The sequence below is a fragment of the Haliotis rufescens genome, unplaced genomic scaffold, assembly GCF_023055435.1.
Source record: "Haliotis rufescens isolate VD_foot unplaced genomic scaffold, xgHalRufe1.0.p SCAF_15, whole genome shotgun sequence".
Lineage (NCBI taxonomy): Eukaryota > Metazoa > Mollusca > Gastropoda > Lepetellida > Haliotidae > Haliotis > Haliotis rufescens.
The window spans coordinates 9188890-9213011 of NW_025963835.1; the positions used below are offsets into that span (position 1 = coordinate 9188890).

General features: G+C 38.3%; 2 protein-coding genes across 4 annotated transcripts in view; one reads left to right on the forward strand and one right to left on the reverse strand.

Annotated features, from left to right (window-relative positions):
- Positions 1-16877, reverse strand: part of LOC124147154 (TBC1 domain family member 10B-like) — a 120628-nt gene extending 103751 nt beyond the window's left edge. For both annotated transcript variants that reach the window (XM_046517764.2, XM_046517763.2), the window contains exon 1: positions 16429-16877. In XM_046517764.2, coding sequence (XP_046373720.1) covers positions 16429-16592 — 164 coding nt within the window. In that variant the 5' untranslated portion in view covers positions 16593-16877. The remainder of the gene's footprint in view (positions 1-16428) is intronic.
- A 417-nt stretch (positions 16878-17294) lies between these two features.
- LOC124147155 (ataxin-2-like protein) overlaps positions 17295-24122 on the forward strand; it is a 154755-nt gene continuing 147927 nt past the window's right edge. For both annotated transcript variants that reach the window (XM_046517765.1, XM_046517766.1), the window contains exon 1: positions 17295-17589. In XM_046517765.1, the coding sequence (XP_046373721.1) occupies positions 17507-17589 (83 nt within the window). In that variant the 5' untranslated portion in view covers positions 17295-17506. The remainder of the gene's footprint in view (positions 17590-24122) is intronic.

The following is a 24122-nucleotide window of genomic DNA, read 5'->3' on the forward strand; positions in this document are numbered from 1 at the left end:
TTAGTGCTGACTTGAAACCAATGCACATTAAACAAAACTATGACTGGCTGGTTTCCTACATGATTCCTCATATCCCTGTGGGTGAAAGGTTCTTGAAACAATTGATAAGAAGCATAGAAGATAGTGCTGCTGCACTGCAGCCCACCTTAACATCCAGCAAGCAGTTTGGAAACATAACAATCGAGCCACATGGCTAATGAAGAAATAATTGTAAGACACTTCCACCTTATTTTAGTACAAACAACTATAGTGAGGTCAAGTGCAACATTTTCTGGGGAAAAGAAAAACAGTGTTCTGTCAAAATTGTTGAGGACAATGATGTTGAGACCAAATAGTGATGCCATGAACAAACATGGATCTTCTTATTGCTATTGCATTCGCACGAACTTTAAGTCCTGTTGTTCTGAAAGATTATAGTTTACTTTCTTTATTTGTTGTTTAATGCTACACTCAGCAATATTCCAGCTATATGACGGTGGTCTGTAAATAATCGAGTCTGGACCAGACAATCCAGTGATTGACATCATGAGCATCGATCCACGCAACCGGGATATGATTACATGTATCAACCAAGTCAGCAAGCCTGACCACCCGATCCCGTTAGTTGCTCTCTGTAAAACCATTTTTCACTGTCCGATGATCTGCCACTACGTTTAAATACAACTACTTTTGTTTTGTTTATATTCACAGAGAGTTTTCATTTTTCACAGAAGGATTCAAGTTCAAATATTTGTTTTTGTAATCCAGGTATTGTGCTTGAAAACATTACAACATCATTGGCAAACAAAAGAAGATATAACTTTACTGTTTCAGGGTGTATCTGAATACCATCTGAACAATTTGTTTTGATTTGCTCTGATAATACATGTATAAAGAAAGAAAAGAGTAAAGGACTTAAATACATCCTTGGCAAACACCAGTTTTACAAGCAAACGTATCTGATACAGTATTGTGATTACTCACTCAAACCTTTATATTATGGTAGATACAGCACAATAATTTCCCCATTTTGTTCCATCGAGGAACGAAGATCATGATTTAGCCGTGCCATTTTCATTTTAGGCGTGCGATGGCATGCAAAATACGGTTAATTTCGAGCCCTGATTTAGTACGTACATACTAATAGGTGTCATGGCAAATATGGAGTCTGGAATGGAAAGTAACTTTGAAAGTGAAATTCCAACAGTGTCTTTAGTAACGCCCCTTGCCAAAAGTGTAATTCGGGCAAAATTTGGCACAAAAACAACAAATTGTTTAGTAGATACAGAGGCATCCATTTGTTGTTTTTCGTCTGCTTTTCTGAGCACAGCTTTTGAAAACCTTACTCTTGGATACTCACCCTTTCCACAGGTTAAAGGTGTTGGCGGCGAATTTCATAAAATGTTAGGTTCAGTTGTGTTAGATTTTGTCATTGAGGATCAGGAATTTTCTCAAAGATTCTATGTTCTGCCTACACTACCAAAGGCAGTGATACTAGGTGAGAACTTCCTTGATGACAATGATGCAGTCTTAGATTATAGCTGTCATTCCTTGATACTTAACAACAGCACCTCAGATAGGAGGCAAAATATCAATTTCATAGCCAATTCAGTGCAAGAGATTTGTGGATCAGCAAAAACAATAGATCAGATTAACATCCCCCCTCAGAGTGAAATTCATTTCAAGGTTAGACTATCTGAGGCCAAAGAGGATTCCCTCATCCTCATTGAACCCATTGCTTCCCTCACTGCTCATTCTGAAGTAGCAGGTGGTAGAACTCTTTCCAAAGCGAAAAGAAAAACTGCTACATTTAGGCTTATGAATCCTTCCCAGGAAGAAAAGGTTCTAGACAAGGGTACAGTTGTAGGAAAATTTAGTTACATTGACAAAGACTCTGTTTTTGAAATCCACTCTGACCAACCATCGATAAGTACCTTTAACACTGGCAATAAGAAGAAAGACAATGACACCAGGGACTATGTGAAAAAAATTGCACAAGAATTAGGAATTACCAATACACAACTGACACCAGACCAACGACACAGACTACTTTGATTTTGGGGACAAAATAGAGACATGTTTTCAACAAGTCTTGCAGATTTAGGAAAGACTGACATACACCAACATATCATTGACACTGGCAACCACCCACCCATTAAGTGTAGACCATATCGCCAATCTCCTCATCTCCAAAAAGTCACTGAAGAACTTATAGATGATTTTCTGAAGTATGATTTGATCGAGGAGTCTACTTCTATGTATTCAGCTCCCATTATCCTAGTCAAGAAACGTGATGGCTCATATAGATTTGTTTGTGACTACAGAAAGTTGAATTCTGTCACTTTACCAATGTCATGGCCTCTTCCTGTTTTAGATGATGTTGATCACATCGCCAATGCACAAGCTAAGATCTTCTCAAGGTTAGACCTTGCTAACGGCTTCTTCCAAGTGCCATTACATGAAGATTAAAAGCATAAAACTGCTTTTGTCACCCATCAAGGCCTTTATCAATTCAAACATTTGTCCGATGGTTTGACAAATTCTCCCCTCTGTTTTTTAACAGCTCATGAGCAAAGTGCTAAGAAAATAGCTTTTTAAGGTTGCATTGATTTACATTGATGATTTGATAATTTCAAGCAAAAACTTTGAAGAGCATCTCCAACATTTGGAGCAAGTATTTCTGAAACAGGCAAAATTAACACTAAAGCCATCCAAATGCAATTTTGCAACGGACAAAGTTTCTTTTCTTGGTCATGTTTTATCATGTGGAGGTGTTCAAGTTGATGACAAAAAGATTGAAGCAATTAGAACCTTTCCAGTGCCCAAATCACAAAAGCAGATTCGCTCCTTCTTAGGCCTCACAAACTTCTACAGGAAGTATGTGAAAAATTAAGCTCACATAGCACTTCCACTGATTGCTTTGCTAAAGAAGCATTCAGAGTCAGAAGTAGGAAAGAAACCAAAGTTCCAATGGTCACTTGAGTGTGATTAGGCATTCATGCTATGAGTAATACACCTGTTCTGGCCAATCCAAATTTTGACAAAGAATTTCTTCTCGCAACTGATGCCAGTGATATGAGCATAGGTTTTGTTTTGAGTCAAAAAGATGAGAAAAATATGAACATCCAATAGCTTTTGGTGGTAGAGCTCTTCATGGCAGCGTAGAACTGGAGCATTACAGAAAAGGAAGGCTTAGCTCTAGTTGAAGCCATTAGATCATTTCGTCCATACCTTGCAAATTCCAAATTCACAGTCTACACTGATCATATAGCATTGAAATGGCTGAAATCCATCAAGGATGCCACAGGTAGGTTGGGGCGATGGTCTTTGGAACTTTCTACATACACTTTTGACATTGTTCACCGCAGCGGCAAAGCCAATGGGAATGCCGATGCTCTCTCACGTAGGAAAATATTAACTGTAATGATCAGACAGAAGAAGATGCTGAGAAAACAGTCTTCTCAGTAACTTCAACTCAGAAAAGCAAATCAACTAGCAGTACCACAATCTTGCCAAACACTCGTTCATCCACACAGGTCACACAGACAACTCAGACTGAGGATATTTGCACACCTATTGTCAATCACTTAGAATCAGACACACAGACAACACATTGGTCACCTTTGAATATGAAGAGGATTATCAGTCAGTACCAGTTAATGTTGTTGCAGCATTACATGATACAAATGCTGATGTTACTCAAGAGACATTGGTTGAAGTAAGTATAAAAGAACATCCAAATTTACGTCTACAAAGGATTTGTCCAGATTTCATCCAAATCTTTGACTACAAAGAGGATGATGTCCTTCCACAAGATGAAACATTGCGTCAAAAGATTCTTATCGAAGCCAATACTTTTGAAATTGATGAAGGCATCCTATACGGATTCATTCCACAAAGACAGAAAGGCCATGCGGACAAGTTTATTAAACAGCTGGCAGTCCCAAGAACCCTCAGGAATCAAGTTTTGCAATCCTATCATGACTTTGAGTTTGGCAGTTGCCACCACGGGAAAGAAAAGATGCACAACACCATGAGACCTAAGTACTACTGGCCCAAAATGTACAGCGATATTGCTACTTATGTCCAGACGTGTGAGGCATGTCAACAGACCAAGAGGCACTACCATGGCAAGAAGGCACCACTTCTGCCACTAGCTGTAGAAGATGGCACGTTGACATCCTCGGTCCCCTGCCAACAACACCAGACAAGTACAAGTACATTTTGGTCATCGCAGATGCAGTGAAGCCTTTCCACTTCGGACCCAAGAGCCAAAGAAGTAGCAGATGTTCTCGTCAGAGAAATATATTGTCGGTGTGGCGGTCCAAGGACCTTAATTTCTGACAGAGGTCAGAACTTCATGTCAAAACTTATCAAAGCAATTTGTGAACTTTTGGCAATTAAATTTACCCATACCAGCCCATACCATCCTCAAATAAACAGCTGTGTAGAAAGGCTCAATTCTTACATCAATCAATCACTAAGAGCCTATTGTAACAAGTCTCAAAATGATTGGCCCCGTTTTAATCCTGGCATCATGATGGCCTATCGGATGGCCCCAAATTCATCAACTCAAAAATTCCCATACGTTATGCTTTTTGGCCGAGAAACGAGAGCTCCACAAGATGTAGCATTAATTCCAAAAGAAAATTTAGGCCACAATAGCAAAAGTTATCTTTCAAATTTGCTTGAGGAGCTGGAAATCACTAGAACAATCGCAGCTAAAAACACTGCTCTGGCTAAGGAGGTGTATTCAGAACAATATAATCGAAAGGCTAAAGAACCAGAATTCGCTCCAGGGTCCACTTGCACAAAGCGATCTTAGCGCTACAATTATTGTAAATCCTTAAGATCGCGATCTTAGGTTTCGGCTACAATCGTCATCCACTTGCTCAAAGCGATTGTAGGCTAAGATCATTGTAAGCTACAATCGAAACTTACAATTGGTCCGGACCAATCTTAAGTATCTAAGATCGTTGTAGTCCCTGAATAAACTTGACAAAATGGCGTGCAAGGCTTAGTCTGTTTCACATAAATAATCTGCTTTACGTTCAAACATTGCCTCTCTTTTTTTCTAAACTTTATCATTCGAATCGACACTTTAACAACATGAAGAACGCACCACAAATTTAACGTCAGAAATATCGTTAATTACCATAGTTAAATACGTAACTATCGAGTCGATAGCTAAAAGGAATATTCCCATCCGACTCAATATTGAAAGAAATATAAAACAACATACCTTTTCGCTAAACAAGGGAAGGATAAAAACCTAAGTCGTCACGCAAGCGATTTGCAACGTCCGTGACCTTTTCGATAACTCAAGGGCAGCTAATCTTAGTTTATACTCTAGATGGGAGTGGTTTCCCTTTGTATAAGCCCGTAGAGTACAATCTACCTTACCCAGTGTATCAATGTTGTTGAATCGCTGAGCTTCCCCTATATATTTTTGGGGTCATATTCGTGTCAGTTATTTTGTCGTTAGTTTATCATGAAATTAATCTACAAATAAATACAAGCTGAAGAGCAAATCATACATGTTTAAATCTAAAATCAAATGGGACGGGGACGAGCGGTTAATCAGAGTTTAAAAGAAAAAAATACAAGTATTCATCAAACAAGCAAATATACATGATGAAACATTTGATTTTTTTTGCAAAATATCCCATAAATAGCAAAAATAAAATTCACATTTTAAATAAAAAAATTTTTAATTAATACCTAGGGAATATATATTAACAATTGCTTTCTCGAAACATTACTCATTATTCTTATTTCCTGTCTATGCGTTTTTGAAAGTTCCCGTCTTTCTGTGTTTTGAAATGGTAGTCATAGCATCCTTTGTTGTAGCAACGAAACGAAAACATGAAGGATATATTTAGGATTTTACGAAAAACTCCCCCAAATAGATGACGATCATGCATTTACACGTTGGGTTTGAGGAAATATTATTATTATTTATTTTAATTTTCATAATAATTGTGTTACTAAATAATGTATTTATTCGCATTTCAATACTTTGAATAAAAACATGAGTAGGTATTTCTCTTGTTGAAATAGAAAACAATTCCTAAATCACGACAGTATTAATGCCGACAAGAATATATGCCTTCATTCTAGTAATCGTTTCCTTCAAATAATTGGGAAAAGTGCGATGGAGGGAGGTACGTGTTGCGTGTCGTTACCGGTTCCACTTATTGTATGCGCAGCAAACTATGCCCGTTTGCAGACAACTATAGACAGGAGTCGAGTTTAAAATATTCGTACCTCCACAGTTGAAGATTTCAATCTTAGCTAAGATCGCGATCTTAACTCCAAGACGTCTTACAATCGCGCTAAGATCGGTTTGTGCAAGTGGATTAGGACAATCGTAAGGTGATTGTAAAGTTGATTGTAGCCGCCTAAGATCGATTGTAACTAAGATTGTTCTGTGCAAGTGGGCCCAGGTCAAAAAGGCCTTTCCAACAAATTAACCAAAAAGTGGTATGGTAGCTATTATATCATCCATACAGGTCCAAATTATACCTACAAACTACGCCAAAGTTCTGACGACTTAATACACAAACCACTGGTCCATGCCAACCGTCTGAAGCCATATTTTGATCCTGCTGATCGTCCACAGTATCCTCCAGAACCATACCTCAGTGACACCAGTAACATAGATTCAGGAGTCATGGATGACAATGAGGAACCAGTCAATGATACTCAGCAACAATTCCCCATCAACAAGTTCAACTTGTTCAAAGCCACTGAGCAATCACCCCAACGACAGAAAGGTAACAAGGTCAATTCCAAAACTAAGGCAGGCACTTCCAGCAACAAGAATTCAAAGCAAAAGACCCCAACAAAGAAGAAAAACCCTGCTCCAAATACAACAGCAAAACCTGCAGGTTCCAGCACGACAATTACCAAGGAAAATCATGCCACACCAGGCCCTAGTGCTCCAACCAAGGTAAATGAAAAGGTAAACAAAGGGAAAAGAGAAGTGAATAGTAAGCATCACCAGCCAAAATCCAGAAAACAACTTGACGACAGCCAGGTACAACTTCCAAGTCAGAGTCCAACATCAGGCAGTCAAACCAAGGATATCCCTCCTATTTTCAATCCAGAGGACATCCACTCAATTTTAAGTTCCAAGAGAGCAAATGCCAAAATCAGAGTGAAATGGAAGGATCCAGAAAGAGTAAACACATGGGAGTATGGCAGCAGCATTCCAGACTCCATTCGGAGAGAATTTCATCTCAAAAGAAGTATGTCAGGTAAACGACGTAAGCGTCTACTAAAGCATCATAAGTTTTTCGACCAAAAGGATTCAGCACAAGACAATACATCAGTCAATGTTCTGTCAGGGAATACAATGTCAGGGAATATTGAACAAGACAAGACCAAACCATGCATTGAATTAGATGTCAAACCATATCCGGTTTGTCCGAAACACCTACGACAAGTAAAGGTGGAATAAAGAGAGTCATGGGCATTGAAAATTTTCAAGGAGACTGCTATGTCAAGGTCTCATATACCAACAACAAAGATGATCATGATTACATCACACACTATTTTGAAAGTGTTTCTCCCCACCTCATACAGCGCTACCTTGATGATAGCTGGAAGGATCTCTCTGAGTGGTCCTGTGGAGAAGATAATCCTCCATATGATCCAGATGAACTACCAATTCATAAATGCAAAAGGGTTATTTTTCTACATAAAGACTTGGGAAACATCAACACCTTTTACTACCGTGCTACAACCACATACCAGAATCCCCATCAACTCCCCATATATACCTGTAGATGCCAAATGAAAATATTCTTGTGCAAATACAAAATCTCCTAAATAAACGATGCAAATCACTAAACAGCTATTAGCTGTATCTTGTTATGTTTACTTGTGTCCAGTCACTTCACTTTGGGTCACCAGTTTCGCCAGTTGGGAACAAATGGCATCAGTCTGATCATCTGAGTTATTTTTATCACAACAAATTTTGAGCATTGACCTGATCAACCAATCTCAAAAGCGATGTGAAACAACCCAACCAAAGCGAACCATAACGAATCGAAATGAGTCAAACCAAAACAAACCATAACGAATCAAAATGAGTCAAAGCAAAACGAACCATAACGAATCAAAATGATACCTTAGGCAAGTATTTATCTGAAAGCTTTAAATCTATTAAACTATGTAGACATAACTTTTGTCTTGAATAGTATGTCTAGATGTGTTCCCGTTACCTTAGGCTAGCATCTATCTACAAAGCTATGACTGAAATTACTGATATTTTGTATATAGATTTTACTTGATGATATGTATTACTTGTTAAACTATAATTATATGAAATGTTGTATAAATATTACACTATGATAACTTATGAAAGCACTTGATGTGGATCTAATTATTATAGGAAAACTTAGTATAAATATTATATCATGATAATACTCTCTAAACTTGTTCACACATCGACATCATTCTTTTTTCAGGAATTGGCATTCACTATCAAACCATTGCTGATGGGGTTTTTTTTTGCAATTACTTTTGTTCATGGCAGCAGAACATTATAAGGCATCTGTGATATATCTAACGCTTTCATTGATGTTATCAAATGCTGTGTCACCTCCCTTCTCCAGTAAATCTTGGTTTGTGTTAGACATGTTAGAAAATAGGTTATCTCTAAATTGATCAGCCTAATGATCTACCCAAACAAATTTGGGCATTAATGATAGTTGAAACTCATTCACCTTTAACTGTACTTTACTTTGGGCTATGGCCCAAACGGACTAAATAGCTTGGCGAAAATGTCTCTGCATTAAATGTACAAACTCAAGTAAATGAAACCTTATAAACAATAATTAGCATGATAAGTATAAGTGAACATACTCATTGATTTTCAGAAAAAATAAACATGTGAAAAAAGTTTGTTTGCTATATCTGTTGACAGTTTTGGGGACAATTTAGTCTGAAGCTGTAGAATTGTCCCTACAGTTTATAAGCTGGTGCTTGCAAAACTAGACATGTCATCTGCACAGTGAACTCCGGCACCTCAGACAATTTGACTCTTGATCTGTTTCCCATTTATTTCTTATGTAACGTTGAGCATGCAAGACTGATGAAAGGGAGGTAACTCTAAAACTGTGCTTAAAATTAAGAGTGACTATGGTTAACACCATTTTTGACAATATTCCAGCAATATCACGGTAGGGTACACCAATGTGGGGAATCAAACCCGGGTCTTCAGCATGACAAGCGAGGGCTTTTTACCATGAGGCTACCCCAAATGATGTTTACCTTGAAATTGGCAAAACAGCAGAAATGCGGAAGTGATTTTCCCTCATGTGGTTATCTCACCTATATCCATGAATTCAAAATGATGGTGACTGACCATATTTACTTAACCCTCATGGAGCCTAGGCGTCAGCAAGCCTGCATACCGCTCAGTGCCGCACTGTGATGACGCCACAGTTTCAAAAACATGCACATGGTATCAAAAGTGTTACAACGTCTTTATTTCTTCACACAGTGTAACCAAATTGTATAACATGCAACTCGAGTTGATTGTCTTTCCATCAGTATCTAAAGTCACAAAATCCAAAAGATATATGCACTGCCTAGCCATCGATAAAAGTGCTGGTATTATAAGTTTCCTACTTTTCTACATTAATCATAACATGGAAGCACCCGACTGTGGCAAGCAAAGTCAAGTAAGCGCTCTTGTTTGAAATCTAAATGTCCAATAATTCATATCATTGGCAAGTACATGTCCTAACAGTGATAGACATATGACATTTATGTTGAAGTACACATTCACTGAGAATTTTCTGTGAGTTATATTTACCGATAAAAAATCCTGTTTTGACAAAATTGATGGAAGTGGTCGTGATTAATTCATACGCAGATTGTTGCAAAGATGATGTCACAATACGAATGACAGTTTCTTGAAGAAATGCTGGTTAGGTCCATGTATGTTTCAGTGACCAATTTCTTTTATTAGTGATAAAAACAACTTCGGGTAATTGACATTGTACATATTCAAAGGACAAAATGTGAAAGATCGCTAAACAGTCCTAACAATACTCAAATTGACATCGCTCAATATCGGACATCATTATTATTTCTTAATAATTATCAAGTTTATACTAGCTTAATACCACCCAAGAGTAAGTACATGTAGATTCAATCAAAATTGTTGAAACGTTTTCATGGGCAGCAAATCTATTCAACAAACCTATTTTCGATCACTCGCAACTCGGGTGCCATATGTCATTGCTTCATTGTGCAATCACACAGATCGCTTATTGATACTTCGGGTGTCATGATGTGTTGTTAATGGTTTAAATCTAACATACATAAAGCTTGAAACGAGATGTAATTGGACAATTTTAATACTTGAATTTGAAAGCTCAAGAAGAGTAGAGTAGGCTATATTTACCGGTAATACAAGGAAACGATAACTTACTCAGTACAGGTGAAAGAAGGCAGTATTATTGTTTTACGGTACAATTATAAATAATATCTAGATAAAGTGAAAGAGAAAATTACGAAAATATGAATTACTTCGATTAAAGTAGTGTTCAATGTATATACAGTTCAGGTGCTCAAATTTGTTTCACAATGACCACTGGAAAACATCCATCCTCATCTCAGCTAATATTCCGCACTTGGCTGCCTTACATAGACCTTTGCTCAAAATATACTTGTATGGCCAGTCCATGAAATAAACTTTTTCTTTCATATTGTTTTATAAATACGACTTTAGAAGTGTATTACACCTAGGTATGTACATGTAAATTTAAGGACATACGTGATAGTTCATTTCCAGTAGTTTGCCATTCCATCCCATTCTACTAAAGGAACAGTTTGAAATAGATAATGATCATAGGTCAATGAAAATAATGGAATTATTTGTCCTAAAAGGAAAAATATATTCTTGGTATTGAACTTCGGAAATTTAACCAGCAAAATCTTTAATATAAATGGTTTTCAGTTATTATGTCCTTTCCTTTTTTTCTTAATTTTGGCCTAGCTAAACTACAGCTTGGAGGGAAGATATTTAAGGATTGACTGTGTATTTTTTTCGGTTCATTGAGGTATGAATCGAAAAGCCGATATGCAAACTGTATGAATCCGCGTAGCGGATTCTTACAAAAGTTTGCACATCGGCTTTTCGATTCATACCTCAATGAACCGAAAAAAATATACAGTCAATGCTTATAATTAAATTCGACAACGTAAAACATGTTTTATCTACAATAGTTTAACCCAAAACAGTTGCATATATCAAAACAGACAAAAATGACGACATTGATAAACATTCCAGGTGTAGGAATACATACAGTGGCGTGACATGAATCAGGTGATCGTTTAATTTATGCACATAACTTGACACGCCTACACAGTCAGTAGCCAATCAACGGAGAGTGGGATTAAAACAATGTTCATTTGACCTGTCAATTAAGGCAAGAGGCGAAAAGAACTGCAACAGTCAGACAGTAACGAACCGGAAGAAATATGTCCGAGAGAAGGCGGCAATTTCAAATAACATGGTCATTTACTGCGTGATTCAAACATTACTTCCCTGATTACGGTAAATCACAGTTGGAGAAATGCTAGTTATAAATGAAACCCGAAGACATGAAAGTTGAACCGGGGCGAGCGGGAAAAAAACAGGCGAGCGAGCCTGCACGTTTGCTGTTTCATTCATTCTCGGCCTTCGGTTTCAAAGGGTAGTTTGGACAATGAATATGCATGAAAGTCGCTAAATGTCCTGTCCGATACACGTGAGCAGAAAGGGAATTCCCTCGACTGTAATATTGGGATTCCCCGACATTCCGAAGTAATAAAAGTAGTGCGCCGCGGTGGGCGTGGCTTAATTTTTTACATTCATTGGGAAATGAATGCAATAACACGTGACCAATTCAGCTAATCAGAATGCAGGAATTTCCATGAACACAACGAAAATTTAATTATACAAATTTAAACGGTGAAAAAAGAACAAGAAGAATGCTTTGATTTTGCTCTCAGACAAATATCTTTTTAAAAAAATCTTTTTCATAGTAAAGATACAAAAAGTAATTAGTACTAGGTCACTGATCAAAGTATTTGGTAATTTAGATAATGCACAGTGAAAAAAACCCATAAATAAAACTATATAAAACATCAAAACGAAATCACATTTACACCCAAAATATTTTGTCTTTCAGACATCGATTATCTATTTATTGTGAGTAGATCTAATTACTTTTACTGTAGATGTTATATACTGAACCATTCAAGATTCTAATAGATGAAGCTAAAATATTAAAAATCTAGGTTGTTTAATATTGGATCCATTTTGACAGCTTTCTCACTGTAAAACATTCCGTTCCCTTACTCAACTAAATGCACATTATTTTCTTGGAATATCAAGCCTTCAAACAGATATGAAAAGCACATGTCAGCATACCAAAATTAGAAAACTGTGCCAAATATTCTTACACTGTTAGTCAAATGATAAGCTGTCTCATTCACTCGTCGCTCGCCGTGGACATTTTCAAGTTCAACATGGCAGAAATAGATCGAGAAGCGTGGTAACCACTTTACTAATCTCACCACTTAAACGATATTAACGCTGAGATGATTTGGATGATGATAGTTATAATTTCATTCAATGAAAGTCATAAATGTAATGGAAATATACACTGTCGTTTTCTCATATGTACCAACCATTCCGCCATTACCGATAGTTGATAAAAATATACATAACATGTAAATAAACTTGTTCGTAAAGGAGTGAACAGAAATTTATTTACGTGAATAAGTATACAGTTTTCAGAAACATGTCTTTCTGACCACTCTGGTCATATTATTTCTTATGAACAAAGATTTTGTCCGAAAATATTTACATGTATGTGACATGGGTGCATAATCAAAATTCGCCATCATTCCCTTGTTGTTAAAACATGGCACAGAAAGGCCGAGAAGCATGGTAGCCACTTTACTAATCTCTCCATATTTCGCAATCCTTAGCATTTTATAAAGTATGAGTTGCACAATGTTCAAGCTAAGATGATGGTTATAATTTTGACTTTGTGCACTCAGTGTTTGATATCTAAATTCACAGTTTAAAAAGGGCATTTCTCGGGACCATATATGGTCCCTCGGCACAATGCGGGTGTGAAAAGTAAAGGACCATATATGGTCCCGTGGCACCATGAGGGTTAAGAATTCTTGTATTGTGGGTTTTCTGACACATAAGCATGTTAAGAAAAAATTGTAGTTTTCTTGCTTATCACATAAACAACCGTAAAACATCACGCCTAAAAAAGACGAGTTTAACAAAACTTGAACGCTCCCATACGAGTATTCACAAAGTCTGAGTGATGTCACCTTGTTATAGTGTGAGAAATCGCAATAAACTTGGCCGTCCTAAAACATATAATCCAACAATGTGTAGAAAATAGGAGATGCATGTACAATCAGTGTCAAACATCTGGAGCACCTTTAGAATACAGAACCACAACTTCTCGTGAGGGCGATCTCTGCCGTAGGTCATGTGTCTCAAAGACAATCAACCAGTTTTTGTGAGAATCTGTCGGCGACCATTGAATTGTTGGCCCGACAACTAACCGACTGAGCTACGTCCACAGTGTGAAACTAAGTGCAAATTTACCTAGTCATGCCCACGCCTTTACGGAACTGATCAAAAAGGGTTGAATAGGTGAAAGACACTTACGAAGGTTACGGGTAAGTATGGTGTCTTATGACTTTAGCCTAGGGACACTTACGAGTGATCCCGATTCCATTTGGCACACTCGTCCCATTCCGTAATAAGATACCAAGTGGTGAGGAATGAGCCTATATGGTGAGAACTGAAAGCGGCTCTTGGCGTCAGACGTCGAACTCACAGGTACGCATGAATAACATTGAATTAATCATTCGTCGTGTGATTTCTGTGACAGAAAATTGTGGTAGGAAACACTGTAAGGATAATGTGGATAATTGTAGGGAATGAGAGAGGCATAAGCATGGCTAGTGACGACAAAAGGGTAAGTTCTCTTTTGAATCAGTACTGAATAAATGTAGCATGTGAAAGTGGCTTGTGTGAATGTTCCAGGACAGTTTCCCGTAGACAAAATATTTGACACTAAATCATTTCATCCTTTTTTTCTGGATGTTTTTGTGTGAAGAATATTAGGAGCAGCTATGCTTTGCAAATCCTGCAATCGACCGAAATCTGCACGACTGTTACGAACCGGATTTCGATTTCCTTGAGAGATTTTGATTGGACTATGCATAGACTCATTAGTCTAGCCAAAATGTAACTCCATAATACCAGCCTAGTTCGGCAAGGGTGGAAACTGGACTTTTATAGTCAGTTAGCTCTCTTGCCTCGGGAAGATGGGGATCCAAGGGCTAAGGATAGAGTCTGGGGTAATCTAATAGCCACTAAACAAGTACCAAACCCCAATGATCATAAAGGGGACCCCAGGGCTAAGGATAGAGTTCGGGGTAACCTACCATAACACCAGCGACATTTGGATGTGTTCGGCGCCAATATATTAATAAACTGCATTCTTGTGCATAATCGAAAAAATAACATATATGTATATTAGTTCCCATTTATCATCATTTTAGCCACTTGAATTACGAAAAAAGCAACAACAAAAATACATTGAAAATAAGAGTGCTTTCGTAAAATTGTGCTTGCTATAAAATGCTCTGCCACAGGATATATTTAGTAAACAAATATTCAAAACTCTCAACATAGCTGGGCGTATTCAATGACATTGAGCGTAGAGATGATAGATCACTTGGAGGAGCTTATGCAAACTTGATGACCCCTGACATCACAGGGCATTGTTTTGCCGGTGTGACTGGAAACAAAATAGGGACTAGTGCACTTTACCGGGCACACTTTTTCAGATCCAATTAGAGCAGTGGGGGCTCGAACGTGCTTCGCCACCGGCTTGGTTAATTAATGCGTTAATTCGTTAATTAGCCGACACTCTACCACTGGACCACAAGCGTTATGACATGTAATCAGTGCTTGTTTAATGGGTCATTTGCTCCCCATTCACATGCATGAGTAATTCAGTTAACTGCTCTCCTATTCATCTTTTCTAGAAACCACACCCGCCATTGTTTATGTCAACATGAGCGACCAATCGGACTAACCGGATTAACGCTTGAAAAGGTAAGAATTTATGGCTAACCCTTGACCTAAGCAAGCTGACCCTAAGGACCTAAAAGGGGTGTAGGGTCGTAAAGATGTGTAAGTTCCCATGAGACCGAAAAGGAGTGCTGAGAAGCGAGAGTCACTGGAGCATGAGGCACTATAGCGCAGTAATTGAGCAGATGGTAGCGCTCAGGCTGCGGCGGTAAAACTGCATTGTTGCCACAAAATACTACAAATTACGTCATAGGGTATGGTCACGAGTTTGAAAAGTTTGTGGTACGGTATTCTGAAGGTCGGCAAAACATCTTTGCCCCCATTATATTCAATACTTATGCAATACAGATCACAATAGATTAATATACAATTTTTGTGCCAATACACAGCCCTACTCCCAAATCCAGTTATATGTTAACGAGGCACATAAGAAATTTAGAAACTGTTACTAAGGAAGGTAACAAATATTGGACCTCTAATTTCATTGTGTGCATTTTATCAATTGTCACAAAATGAATAGCTCTCTGGGCAACAATGCAGTTTACCAGACACAGTTTATATAATGCTAATTGGCTCAGGCTGCCGCTCTCGCATCCAATAACAGATCTCACATGCCTCCTCGATGCCTCGGGTTAGTGTCGGTTATCGCTTACTGTATCCTTAGCCCTTGGATCCTCTCTCTGATCCTGACCCTCTTACAGTCAGAAGGGTTAGGTACCCCTGTCCGATAAAACACCCCAAAACAATCCATAGGGTGGGGCACCACATGCTAATCAAACACCCCTTTACAAACCTTTGGGTTAGTTGTGAGGTAGGGTATTGGCTAGCTATGTCTTATCGAATAATATAATGTAATGTAATAAAATGTAATTTGAGAAAACTCTGAGTGAGTGAGTGAGGTTTTACGCCGCTTTTAGCAATATTCCAGCAATATCACGGCGGGGGACACCAGAAATGGGCTTCACACATTGTACCCATGTCGGGAATCGAACCCTGGTCTTTGGCGTGACGAGCGAAAGCTTTATCCACTAGGCTCCCTGACCACCCTCAGAAAACTCTAAACAGAGACACATGCACAAAAAAAGTAAACAGTTGGTTGCTGATGACTGGGTTAATGAGCACTAATTACTTGTGGTCTTTTGATGAGGCGTTGGTTAATTAGTTTAACTCATAAGACTAGCTTGATTGCAATGTGGGTTCGAACCACCGCTCAGCGCATATTGAAGAAGTTGTTTACATGGTGTCAACATTATTTCTTGATTATTTGGTGAATAAGCATGAAACAAAAACAAAACAACAGCATCTCTTACTCTTCGTTATCTGGATTTGTGTATTGCTTTCCTCCCATAAATCCGTATCGGTCGACATTTGCTACAACCGATCCATTGGCACTGCTCTTCCCCAAGCCAGAACCTTCGTCATCGCTTCCATCACTAGCAGAATCCATGAGTTCACCTGGATTAGCATTAGCCATGAGACACCAAGGAAAAACCAAAACAAACCCCGGCTGTTCTTACATAACGTTTATGAACTTGTACTTCCGTAGAAAAGAACAGTTTAAAAACTCCTTCCAGCTGTCAGCAGACAATGTTCCCTTCAGAGCACAGCCATGGTGAAACTTCAGATGAAATAGTTTTGACAAGTTACTAAATCAGTTCAGTTGTGAACCCTGGTTCGTGCATATTTGTTCATAACCCAGTCTTATCCTCCTCAGCAAAACGGTCTAAGTTTTCGTGACTTTTCCGTGTTCTTACAGGAAGTAAGGTTTTCGGATATTGCGCATGCTCGTACCCTCTGATCCAGGTATTTGAATGGATATCATCAATTATTTATGTCTACCAACATTATACTTATTATATTTGTATGCATTTTTAGAAACGATTTTGTAATGCCGTAATATCGCGCTCTAAAATTTCTTATTCTTTCGTATATTACATACAAATAGTACACTTTTATTGCACTGGATGTGGACGTGTAACATATTAGGGAGAAAACCGGCTTCTGAGAATATAGGTCGACGCGATATAAATGTTTGTATCTCTTTTATTATCACAAGTATACAATTATATTGCTTTGCCTACATAACTAGCAGTAAACTTTGACACCGATAAATAAAACAAAATCTAAAGACTTCAGAAATCATTTCTGGTGACATCATAAAATAGTTCGACCGACATACTGTATTCTGTCGCATGTCGCACTTGGTCACTTACAGCTGACCAAAATCTTTTATTTGTATACAAAGTAGTTTTTAAAACCTAGTTTTACCCAAAATTACATGCGACAGAGTAACCATTGGAGATTTCTTTAAAACATTCAGTGTGTTGCAATGCTCCCTTGATCTGCAGCTGAGTTAATACCTGATTATTGGCCTTCCGAGGAGTAAGAATGTCCACCATAAACTACGGCTCGAAGGGTAGAACATCAAATCGGGGAAGGCAGTCGGGCGCTAACTCCAGCCACACATCTAGGTTTGTTGTCACTCTAAGTGGGGATCTCTCACACATGAAATTTTGTTTAAATATTTTGAGTGATGTTGTCATGTGCAATGATAATTTTTTTCATCATCAACATAAGTTACACAATCGTCAAGTTGTTGCCCTTGGTTAATGAGCAAGTTTTGGTGCTTAATTGAATAATTAAAGTTACCAATATCAAGATTCGTTTGTTCTTAAGAGTAACTTAATAAGTAATGTCACACAAGCAGATGGTTTGAGTGTGTTGTTTTTGTATTAATTTATTAACATTCTTTTAATATTGCAGAGTTATGACACTGGTTTCATGAAGTGTTCTTGGAAAGGGTATTAACAATATTGGGGGAGGGTGTGTGTGTGCACTGTGCACTATGTATTGCTGGCAAAAACAGAACCATTCATCTTGGGCTAAGGATGATTCTGTAAGCAAGTCATCCACAAATATGATTTATCTTATCTTATGTATTCTTGATACATCTTGTGGCCATACCACATTTTGACTCATTGACAGAATGACCAGGCTATCAATCTGAGTTATCATCACATACTCTCATATAGCGTGCACTTTTTACTGTTTTAATGTACATTTTCACTTGAAGGGAGACACTTTCCGTTAAGAAACGTTAAGAATACACCAGTAAACACCTTGCCCAAACATTAGAAGAGACACAGGGGATAACAAACATAATAAAAAATCCAACCTTTGGATGCACTTCTGGTTAGGTCAGTGCTGTCTACCTGTCCTGTGGTACCAAGTCAATCTCGCATAGATTTGAATAGTTGTGATTCCAAGTTCCATCCTTGGTCAGAATATTGACTTTTTTGAATTTTGCACATGAACAAACCCATACACAACATACTTTACAACAGTTTGTGCTCTCTGATGCAGCATAGGATAGTATTCAAAATGCTTCATAAGATAGTCCTAAGCCACTAGAATATTATGGTTACCTCTTTCGTAGTCTGTAATGTCTACTGCAATCCTTTCTTATGGATGTACACCTTAATAGTGCTTTTTGAGATTTAGAAGGTTTCCTTCACATTGCAGTTCATGTTTATCCAAAAGAATTTGGTTCTCTTCTCTCAAGCGTGCGTTTATGACATAAGTGACATCCAGCTGTTAGGTTGATGTGGCATTTTCATTATTTCTTTACTCATACATTCTGGAATAAACTCATTTTCTTGGTCCTATCTGTGTCCTCACCTGATTCCCATCTGTAACACAAAATGCCATCCACCCCTTCTATTAAACCCCAATCAGACCTTCTATAAAACCCCATTCAGACCATGGCCATTGAATTTATTTTAATGTATCCTGAATGGCTTTCCATGTCTCGTCAAGGTACTTGTTCTAAAATTAGAATGTAACTTTGTCATTGAATCAGATTTCACATGATTTTTACAAAGCTGTCATGTCGTAGTATTTCTTTCTGAGTAATGCAGCAACCAGGTATCGCTAACTTGTGGTGATTCTCTGATACCGGGATCATTTAAAGCAGAAACATCTTTGTCATTATCAGAACTATGACTACTTTTTATTTTAAAAAATGTGTAAACTCAAATCCGATTGGACCGTTTGTGACTTTCTACCAATGAAAGGCGCTGATAGTAAATTGAGATGCATAAGGCAACAAAAAGCATGACAATTACATTCAATGATAGAAGCAGCTCTCCAAGTGAAGTAAACTGTTTTTGAGACAGTTTGTGACTCCCATAATTATGTTAAATAAACACGTCTACATGAAAGCGCCCGAAGTTCCACAGAGCATTAATATCACACGCCAATCAATAAATTATTGTGAGATTCTTGCCTGGAAGCTGACTCGGCAGAACACTGCTCCTCTTTCCAATTCATTTCTGTTTGTCCATCCATTGCATTTCAGTGCAAATTTCAGTCAGTAATTGTTTTAATGTCAAGAAAAAGTTATCACACACTGCTGTCCATACAAGTATCCCTCCCTTGTTTAAAAGTATGTGGAAGGATGTCGCAATGGAATCAAATTTTTCACAAATTGATGATAATATAGTAAGTGCCAAAGAACTGATTTGAATTCAGTGAAATGTGTTGGTACTGGCTAATATACACTTCATCTTTGCAGGAAGAGTTGACATTTCTTTAGGTTAACATTCAACCCCGCCTTTTTCAATGGATTGAGTACTTGTGAGTGTTTGTCATGATGTTCACTCATTTATAGATATAGATGAAACAACAAGTGTCTGTGTTCTGTGGGTGATTTCTGCATCATTCAAGGGAAACATGCAGGACCATAATTAGGGGTAATTAGAACTGATAGGTACAAGAATGGAAATAGCAAAAGGAAGCCAGCCAGATAATTAACACTAACAAAGATCAAACCAATAAGTTCCAAGCACAAGGCAGATAGGTTCCCTGTTCACAGTTCATGGCTGGTTGGTGTCTCCTGATGTCAATGGCTTCTTGTAGTTTTCTTTGTCGCCAGTTGTTGTTGGTAGACTTTGGAGGCTTCCCACATGATGTTATGGTCTTGGTTCTTCAGGATATGTTTGGAAGGATAAATGGCGGATTTCAGGTCGAGTAGAGTCTGGTGTTGAGGGGTCTGAGGGTTCCTCTGATGTACTGCTGGCTACAGTTGCAGGGGATGTGGTATATACATCCTCTTATGCTGCTTGTGCCTCTGCCATTGCCTTGTCTTGATGGACTTGCCGCGAGAAAAGGTGACATCTATGTTGGCTTTGTTCTTCATGAGGTTGGAAATCTGATGAGTGATAGGGCCATGGTAGAGTATGGTGATTCTGATTGGCGATGGGGATGGTTTGGGTCTGGGATCAGAGTTCTTGAGGGTCTTGCAGACAGTTTTGGAGACTAGGTGGGCAGGGTAACTGTTGAGGTATGTGAAGGTTTTCTTGAGATTGTGCGGTTCACTGCTGAGGGCATCAGGGTGGCAAATGGCTTTGGCACATCAGGTGAGGGCCACCCAAGACTTGTCCCTCCAAACCACAGATGATGGACTAAGAACATCAGTGAACTGCAAGTCTACACACAGAGATCAGTACATCCACTACAACTCCTGCCAGCATCCACAGCTAAAAACAAACCATCAACGTCACCCTCACCTGACGTGCCAAATCCATTTGCCACCCTGATGCCCTCAACAGTGAACTGGACCATCTCGCACACAGCTATATATCTGCAATAATCTTTAATGTGACATTGAAATCCATTTCACCTCACTTTTTCTGTACACATCATGTAGCCTTTGGGGCGGTGGGGTAGCCTATTGAATGAAGCGTTCACTTGTTACACTGAAGACCTGGGTTCGATTCCCCACATGGGAACTATGTGTGAAGCTCATTTCTGGTGTCCCCTTTCGTGATATTGCAGGAATATTGCTAAATGCAGCGTAGAACCATACTCACTCATGTGGCCTTCTGCATTTTGCCAAAAGCTATTTGTTATCTGAGAAAATGATGCCTATGTAACTTTGTAAGATCTTTCACGTCTGTTAACTTGCAAGTTGTGTTGTGTTCTGTTCTGCTACAGAACCATTGCACAAAATTTGCAAAAGAAACATATTTCAGACAGTTCATACAAAAGTGTGACCATGAAACGCTTAGAGGTTGTTCATCTTATACTGTATAGGTGTTTTATTTACTCTGATTTTCTCTGTCAGTTGCACCTGACACTGAAATAAAATGATCATGAGTTGTTTGGTCTTCTTGCATTGGTGCTTTGAAACTTCTGTTGTTTGAGTTCTAGTTTCGGGTTGGCTGATGTTATGGTAACTTGTGTTATCCATCACTATCACACTTGGGGTGTACATCCATGGAAGACGCTGATGCTCAAACCAATCAAGAAATACTATTACATTCATGTCTCTGCTGATATCCTTTCGATTTCTTCCAAGTTAACAGTTGTCTATTAAACCTTTATCTGTGTGCAGGACAATGGCATGCTGCTTTTTTTGCCAGATGGCAGTACGGGGACTGGCACCTGTTGACTGTCAGTGGTAGCTACTTTAAGTCTGTGGCATGATATTTTTTTACCCACATTTCATCAAAGTACATTAATGGATATGTCCTTAGTTTCTGAAAATTTAGACAGTTCAGAGATAGCTTGTATGATTCTGTATCATGACAACAGCTTTCAAACATTACAGTGTCACCATGAAAAGTTAAAAACCTATGTGATAGAGCAGTGTAAGCTGTATTGTCAAAAGTTTATTATTCACAAAATACTTTGTAATACAATAGTATTCTTATCTACATAAATGTAGACTATTGCTGTTTAACAACGAAAAACATACTTTGTTGAAAGGACTAACAAGACACCAATGTGATGAACAAAATAATTCTAATCTATATCTTAGCCCTTAAATGATTTGAATTTTATAGGTTGTAACCAAAAGAATTGATGACTATCATGTCAAACACTACATTGTTGTAATGTTATTAAATACCAATGGTAAATAAATATTCATATAAAACATCTTTTAGTGCATTTTCAGTGTCGACCGGTGAAGATCAGGGGAAGAATAGGTCTCCAACAACCCATGCTTGCTGTAAAAGGCGACTATACTTGTCGTAAGAGGCAACTAATGGGATCGGGTGGTCAGACTGGCTGACTTGGTTGATGCATGTCATCGTATCCCAATTGTGTGGATTGATGCTCATGATGTTTGGATTGATCACTGGATTGTCTGATCCAGACTCGATTACTTACAGTCCTCCGTCATATAGCTGGAGAATTGCTGAGTGCAGCGTTAAACAACAAACAAACAAAGCATTCAGTGTCATGTTTCATTGTGGTTGAACAGATGAAATCATCTCTCTTTGACTGAATAACAGCTTATTAAAAGATTACTACTCACCGAAACTATGTCTTCTATATACTGTAAATCTTGAAATTAACGCGAGCGTGAATTAAATGCGAAAAATGCGAGTGGTCTTTGTTCGCATTGTTAAACATCGCATTTATATCAACAATAAGACATTTTGGATAGGAGAAATACCAACTTAGACATACTCTAAAAAACAAACAGCTATGTATTCCACAACACTGATTTTTTTAGCAGCACTTGTAGTAAGTATATAAAAATTGTCATTCAAACACAAATTACATCCTGTGAATTGTCACTGCTGGGGTCAAGACAAGCGTTCTACTCACTTATGTTATCACTGATCACACCTGCAAGTCCCACCCACGCAACACAGTGTCTTTGTTCTTTGCGACTGCGTCAAAGGCTGACACGACCATTGCGCATGTATTGTTTTAGCGGAAGTACTTTATTCAGCGCTAATAAGCGGTGCTATGTGGTGTGTGATTGGATTACGGTGTGGATTCTTCTATAAACCTGACAGAAGACATTTTCTTTATACATAAATCCACTGATGCTTGAGAAGAAGTAGGTGTCGCATTCATATTGAGTCGCATTTTTGGCTAGGGGCCAGTGGTTGCATTCTTTTGGAGACGCGTTAGTTTCACGATTTACAGTATTAATATGCACATTAACGATGACGAATGATTTCAATGAAACATTGAGGTGTACGTTTACAATACCGAGGTGTTGCTTCTGAATGCAACATCTAATCACCATGACATTTCACATCATGCATGAACAGTAGGTGATGCATGTGCACACAGAAGCCAAAGTAGGAACTCACAATCACTAATTCAACTGAGCTTAGGACACACTTTAAAATGCCTCTGAGATAGTATCTCAATGAACAGGCGAACTTGGTAAATTGTGGGTATGATAAGAGGGGACACGTTCATGTCCCAAGTTACCCGAATGTTTGGCAAATCCAAAAGTGTCATTTCTCCTCTGTTGGACAAGTAGGAGTACTGTCAAACGGGTGGAGTTGCAATGTGACCAGGGCATGGCAGGCTTTTGTTATCAATTGAGAATTCCATGCACTGAAAGGAATTTGTCTCTATGCTGGCGGCCTGAAATCAAGGTTTCCTGTGAAGGATGTGACCATAACAGCTTGCCAATAGGTGGCAAAGATTTGGGTGGGCTTTTGCATCCTATTGTTCCATTCGCTAGAATTATTGGCAGAATTCTTGGCCAGAGAGTGTACGCCGCAGACCCAGCACACGTCAACATGGTCCAGCTTGGGGTAACTCTTGAGGCGGAAATACCAAGTTCAGAAAGAGTATGCCATCAAAGTGTCGTGCATGTATCGCCCAACATGGACACACCAGATGTTGATATTCGCCCCTGAAATTAAGTTTACAGACGTTTATGGTCATTAAACGTTCACTATTATTTCATCAGTTCCCATATTTTTTGTATGTAGAGTAGAATCAAATGTTAAATGCTTAAGAAAAAGTATTACAACATTTGCTATATTAGGCACCCTTGACCATCTTCTTGACCAATCTGTGAGAGTCTCTTCCTGAGAAAAAAATATGACAATCCATGTTTTCTTGTCATTTTTCAAAACATCAAAGAGTCTTTGACATGTCCAATCATCTTTGTAGTGCTATTTCAATAATAGGAGTACTTATCTGCAAATGGAAGGTCAGGCTTGTGCGATCAAGCGCGTAATTT